At 31.9% G+C, this 6,599-nt stretch overlaps 1 protein-coding gene and 1 pseudogene across 1 annotated transcript; one reads left to right on the top strand and one right to left on the bottom strand.

The window, feature by feature from the left end:
- The first annotated feature begins 997 nt into the window (after window positions 1-997).
- LOC107063186 (SKP1-like protein 1B) lies at window positions 998-1,453 on the top strand. The gene has a single exon (XM_015314737.1). It carries the CDS (start codon window positions 998-1,000, stop codon window positions 1,451-1,453), a length of 456 nt encoding a protein of 151 aa, XP_015170223.1.
- A 3,093-nt stretch (window positions 1,454-4,546) lies between these two features.
- Window positions 4,547-5,503, bottom strand: LOC102600088 (mitogen-activated protein kinase kinase kinase 4-like; annotated as a pseudogene).
- Between the last annotated feature and the right edge of the window lie 1,096 nt (window positions 5,504-6,599).

Below are 6,599 nucleotides of genomic sequence, written 5' to 3'. Positions count from 1 at the left end.
TTGTATGAAAAAAATACTAGTAATATTCCAAAGGGCAATATTTACTTCGGCTTCTCAAGTAAATGTATCATTGACCAAATTCTTATTTAATTAAATGGCTGAATGTATATGTAATGTATCAATATTATATAAATAGTGTAAGATTGTATATGCATGATGTATAGCTATACATTAGATATGTATAAATAATCACAAACACAGTTACACAATATTTATACATTACAATGCATCTTCCTCACGGGTTGATTTTTTTTCAATACCGACTAGCTTAAATCTCCTCTAAATAGTCCTAAATTATACATATGAAAAAATCTCAATGTTTCAATTCTTTTAGTATATTATATTTTCACCAGAAATGATCAATTTAAATTTGCGGTAGATCAAATTTTAAATTTTGAGATTCAAAAGCTTTTATTGAATGATTTCAATGGACATCTGATTCAAGTCTCCACTAAACAATCCAAAATTTAGATATTATTAGCTACTCTCAATATTTCTATTCTCTAGATATATTATTCACTCAAAATAATGTATAGTTGCGACGATGTCAAATTTTATTTATTTAAATTTACCCAAATGCCCGAAGAAGATCCGAGTAGACATAGACATAATCAGTAAATGATCAAATGGTGACTCTATTGTTTTAGTTTCCCGATTACTTTTATCGGAAATGTAGTCAAACAAAGCGATTTTAATAACTATCAGAAATGACTCGTCTTCTAGTAGATGATTAAAGAAACAATGAGTTTAGAACTTTCCTTGTTACTTTAAATTATATCATTATCATAATAATTTAAGACATAATAGGTAGATTTAAAAAGCAAATTAATTAAACTTCAAAATAGGAAAAATAATATTTTTTGGTCAGTGTAGTATTTATCTTTCTATATTCCTACCACAACTTTGGAAAGTAATTAAAACCTAATACACTATAAAAGACCAAGATAGTCTCATGTATTGAAATCATTCATTCATAGCTCTTTCTATTTTCTTTGTCATGTCTTCAGAAAAACACACAACTTTCAAGACAAGCGATGGTGAGGAATTCAAACTCAATGAGGCTGTAGCTGTGAGGTCAGAAGTCATCAAGAACATGGTACAAGATGTGGATAGTACTTCTAATGTCATCCCCTTGTCTAATGTTGAGGGCAAAACAATGACCAAAGTTGTTCAATATTGGAAGAAATATTCGGAAGAAGGTGTTACGGAAGATCAGTTAAAGAGTTTTGATCAGGATTTCTTGAAGATGAGCCAATCGGAATTAGTTGGTGTTCTCTTGGCTGCTAATTTTTTTGATGATAAGCAGTTGAAGGAGATAATAATCCAAGAATTTGCTGATAGGATCAAAGGGAAACCAATAGAGGAAATACGTGAAGTATTTGGTATCGTGAATGATTATACTCCAGAGGAAGAGGAGGAGGTCCGTAGAGAGAATGCTTGGGCTTTTGAATGATTTTATAATATTTCCCTTATTTCCTTAGCTATATCCTATTTTTATTGTTATTTTATTTCTGTTAGTTCTATCTTCTGTTGTTCCTTTTTGAAGAAATAGTGCTCGGTTTTGAATGATTTATAAATTATATTGGAAAGAAATTAAAGCTTGTTATGTTATTTGAGAAAAAAAATATTATCCTTTTAGATACGTTATTCACTCAAATCTCCTCTAAATAATCCTAAATTATATAAAAATATTATCCTTTTAGATACATTATTCACTCAAATTTCCTCTAAATAGTCCTAAATTAGATATATATCTGAGCAACTTTCGATATTTTAATTCTTTTAATATATTGTATATTCACTAGAAATGAGTAATTCACACATGCGACAGATTAAATTATGAATTTGAGGTGGGAAACATTTTAATTACAGATTTCAATAGATATCCGATTCAAATAATTTAGATTACATGACCTCCTCCGTTACCCCATACAACTATGATTGGATGATAGAAAAATTAAATGGTTGAAATGGAGTTATAGCAGTGAAGTTGGCGGCAGCGAAGAGGAGGAAAAAGGTTGGATTTACAGCAGTCCAACGCACATTAACAATTGAATAAGTAAAGAGGATTTTTTGTTAAAAAAAATAGAATGAGAAATAAATGAAAATAAAATTGAAAAATAATTGGCACGTGGTAGGTAATAGTTGGTGTGTGTATGCACTTTCTTTCTTGTACGTGAGATTGACCGAAATTTGGGATATTTTTACCACGTTTAAATTATTTAAGAGGGTGCTAGGACCTCTGCAAAGTTCCTATGTCTTTTTTAAAATGTGTTATAGTTAAATGGGGTAATTATGAATTTTTTTCTCTCTAAATCACAAGACCTAGAATAGTCTCTCCACTTATATCGTTCATGTTGGGAGGACAATTAACATACAAACAAAATAATATGATGAACGTTACTTCCTCCGTCTCATATTAAATATTATACTTTTCTCTTTACATGTCTTTTAAAAAAATCACGATTAAGAAGGTTAGTTGGAAAGAAATTAAAGCTAGTTATATTATTTGAGAAAATTAGGTAGAGTCTTAATTTTCCTCTTGTTTAGGGTATAAAAAAGAAAACTTAGTGATAGCTTAAAGATGTGTCTATAACTATTCAAACACCATTCTCCAAAGTTATAATAACTTCAGCTTTTACAAGAAGATACACAACAAAAGCTTTCTTGTACCTATCACCATCTTCCTATATGTTACATATGTTCTAAGTGATAAAGATTGGATTTTTCAAACACCCATTAACTCCAATTACAAGAAAATTTTTGTTTTTAAGCAATAGTCTCCATAAATATTCCCATGAACTTTTTTTCCCTGTTTTGACTTCCTACTTCAACTAGAACAGTGAAAACCTAATGCTCTATAAATTAAGCCCTTCAAACCTCTCAGACATTATAATCATTTAAATCTCCTTTCAATAATATTCTTAACAAAAATAAATTAACATCTCTTATTCAAATATATTTTTATCATCATGTCTTCTTTAACAAAGTTCTTTAACTCTAAAGACTTGCGATGGTAAGGTATTTGTACTGGACGAGGTGATAGCCGTAAGGTCACAAGCTATCAAGAATATGATTGAAGACGATAGTGTTTCAAACTTCATTCCCCTGCCTAATGTCCATAGCAAAACAATGACCAAATTAAAGTGATTGAATACTGGAAGAAACATTTGGAGGAAGGCGTTTCCAAAGACATGTTTATGGATTTTCACAATTGTTCAATTTTCCTATTTTAATGGTGGTGATATTTCAGGTAGAATAAGGGAACAACATATAGATGATCTGAGGTACGTTTTGATAAATAGTTGATCACAATTTAGGCAGGAAACTCTCATACCTAATAATTCATGTATGAAACTTGAAAAAACAGAATACTTTAGATTTCACACGTGATTACATAGTTTTTATTTTATTTTATTTTTACTAGATTATTTGTTGCAGCATAAAAATTATTCAGTTTTTATACATATATCATTGAAATTTACTTAACTGGGTTTTGTAATTTGTAGTAACAAAAATCATTGAATTTCACTAAGGAATCAGAAGTTTTCGATAATTGAGATTGCTCAGGTTTAATAATTTATCAAATGTTTGAACAAATTTGGAGGATAACTTATTCACATTTTCTATAATTTGAAGTTGAAATTTATTTGACCATCCACAAGAGTGGTTAGTAATAGTAGCTCATCATAAATGTTTTTTTCCTCCCTTTTACGCTAGATAACAAAGAGTAGAAAATGTTAAAATAATTATTTTTGTAATAAAAAATTCATTCAACTTTGCTAATTATAAGTATCATATAATAAAAGGTCCATTTCATTTTAAGCCAGATTACAAAGAGTTCAATTTTGCCTCATTCTTGGTCTAACATATGCATTTAATTAAAGATGTGTAATGCAGACAGCCTCGTTCCGTGAATAAATTAGTGCACTAATTAAGAAGCTCACATATATGGGAGAAAATAGAGACGAATTTATTATTTAATTTTTGTAAATTTAAAATTATGGATTCATAAATAGTACTCTGTTATTGTTTTAATAAATTTTTACATATAAATAAACGATCAAGGAAAAAATGAGATTTTTACCGGGTCGCACAAGTAGGGTTAGACAAAAAATTGTAATGAAAGGTACAATTGAACAATTTCGAGTATTGTATAGATAAATTTAAACTTTTTCTCTTTTTCCTATTAAGTAACTCATTGTTAATTAGGGAATATTTAATCATTTATTATGAGTTACATTACTAACCACTCTTGTGGAGTATCAGTCATGTTCAATATTATTGATCTGAAATCTCACAGATACCAACAAAACATAACAAAACTCAATTGGAGAGTCAAGATAGATGCCAAAAAAATGAAGTTACATTCTGATTTATATAACACAGCACAAGAAGGATAATGATGGAGATGAAGAACAAATTCATAGTCATAGCTCACGGCCTGAGGATAATTAAAACTAAAGGGGTTACACCTGAGATCATTTTGGTCACAGGCTGAGGATAATTAAACCAACGTTCTATAGTCAATCAAAAAGTAGCAGCTTTAATTTGGGCACGAGTTTGCGTCTTTAGAATCTGAAAGTTGTATAACCAAATCACGAATGTGTGGCTGTGTCCTGAATGTTGTCTTTGTGCGTTTCTTGCGTGACGACAAGGACATTCCATCACATTTCCTCTTCTTCGTATCTGGAGGCTAGACATCGTCAGCTGATTTCAGAAACGAGTGATGCAAGAGCATGTCTGCACTCCAACGCACGTTTGGATTCCTGACCAGACAATTATTCAGGAAATCTTTTGCCTCTGTAGGCATTTTGGGATTCTCAAAATTTGGTTATGAATTGGATGATTCCCATAGGGGTTTCCCAGTGATCATCTCGTAAACAGTGCATTCAAGTGACCAAATATCAACTCTTGGGCCGTACTCCTTCTTAAGTAGAGCTTCAGGTGCCATGTACCTTTTAGTTCCTCTGTGCCTCACGTTCTCTTTCCAGTTCTACTTCAATGTTATGGAAAGTCTGAAATCAACTATCTTTGCGACCTCAGCCATACCATCATCACCATCATCAGTAGTAAGAAAATGTTTTGGGGCTTTATGTCGCAATGAATGATCCCTTTTTTGTGAATCAAACTGAGCCCTAAAACAACATTTTTGGTGTACTTTTGGACTTGAAACTCAGGCAATCCTCGTTCAACAATACGATCAGCTAGGCTTCCAGCTGAGGCAAATTTGAGCAGCAAATTGTAAAGATATAAGTTATCTTCGTACCTGACATTAAATCCAAAACATCGAATAATTTGAGGACAATCCTCAAACATTCCTAAGAATTCCCTTTCATTTCGAAGTGACTGGGAGCGCTTCAACATATAAGATTTAACGGCAATGAGAGATGGTATCATAAGAGAAGGGGTATCAGTAGAAGCCAATGATACAAAACCATTAGCTTCCTTTCCCCAATGTTCTACCTCTCTGCCACTTAAATTTCGCTTGTTTTTCCTCCATTACAATTTTTTCACAGTGTTCAAGTTTTACATATTATAGAAATAATTTATAACTATATTTGTTTATGTCCTTAATTGTTTTTTCCTATTGTAATTCATTATTAGGTGAAAATCTAACTTATTTATTGGCTTATGTACAAATAAAGAAAATTAAATAGTGGTTGTAACAAACACTAAAATGGTTGTAGTGATTTTCTCAATTCAACAACCAAACAATAGAGAGAACAAACTAACAAGCTTTGATTTATACGAAAATGAACAATTACAGTATGAAGAACTCGAACAATAACAGTAATTATAAAGAAGAAGGGATGAGGGAACTAAGAGAGAATTGGGGATGAGAAGCACATACTTTGCCTAAGCATAATCATAATTTGCATAAACCTATTTTGCTCCCACTAGTCTTTATTTATCAACCCGGATCCCACACATAGCCACTTAATCGGTGTTGGGTCTCTTTGCCAATACTGGTCTAGGACCATTCATAACAATACTCCCAACTCCAATAAGAACCTTGTCCTCAAGGTTCGAGTAGGCATGAGCATCCCCTCGTATAGTCAGATCGGTAAGCAACAACGAAGCAACTTCATTGGCAACCTGGAGTACTATAGACATGGTGGTTTCATTATTGCTTAGCTGCTGATAAACATGGCAAAAATGTATACTAATGTGAGATTTTTCCAAAGAGCAATGCACCTAATGATATCATCCAAACTTGTCGATGCACTATTGGCAGCCACATAAGGGAACTTTGTCATATTTTGTATCACAGATGCCAAATAGAAGCTGCAATGTCCTTGATCTCATTCCATTCTTTCTTACCATTAGTCTTTTTTTTATCAAATGAAATAATTCCATGATTGACCAAAATGTAGGTAGTACTGCCAGATAATGGGATGCTGAGAATTTCACCAAGGCTTCTGATTGGATCAAAAAGAGATCCAAAAGCACTTGAAACATCATAAAAATAGTACTTCGTACCATGCTCTTGTCAATGCTACAATTGTTCACCTCGAAGTACTGAGCAATAGTTGTCAAAGTCTCCTTCCGCCAAATCTCTCCACTAGAGCATACAACAACAAATTACAACCATGATC

Source organism: Solanum tuberosum, unplaced genomic scaffold (genome assembly GCF_000226075.1).
Source record: "Solanum tuberosum cultivar DM 1-3 516 R44 unplaced genomic scaffold, SolTub_3.0 scf00316, whole genome shotgun sequence".
NCBI lineage: Eukaryota > Viridiplantae > Streptophyta > Magnoliopsida > Solanales > Solanaceae > Solanum > Solanum tuberosum.
This window is presented reverse-complemented; position numbering and strand designations above follow the sequence as displayed.

Bases quoted from the DNA above. Each gene is read 5' to 3' on its own strand.
- LOC107063186 (XM_015314737.1), top strand. From the start codon at position 998: ATGTCTTCAGAAAAACACACAACTTTCAAGACAAGCGATGGTGAGGAA.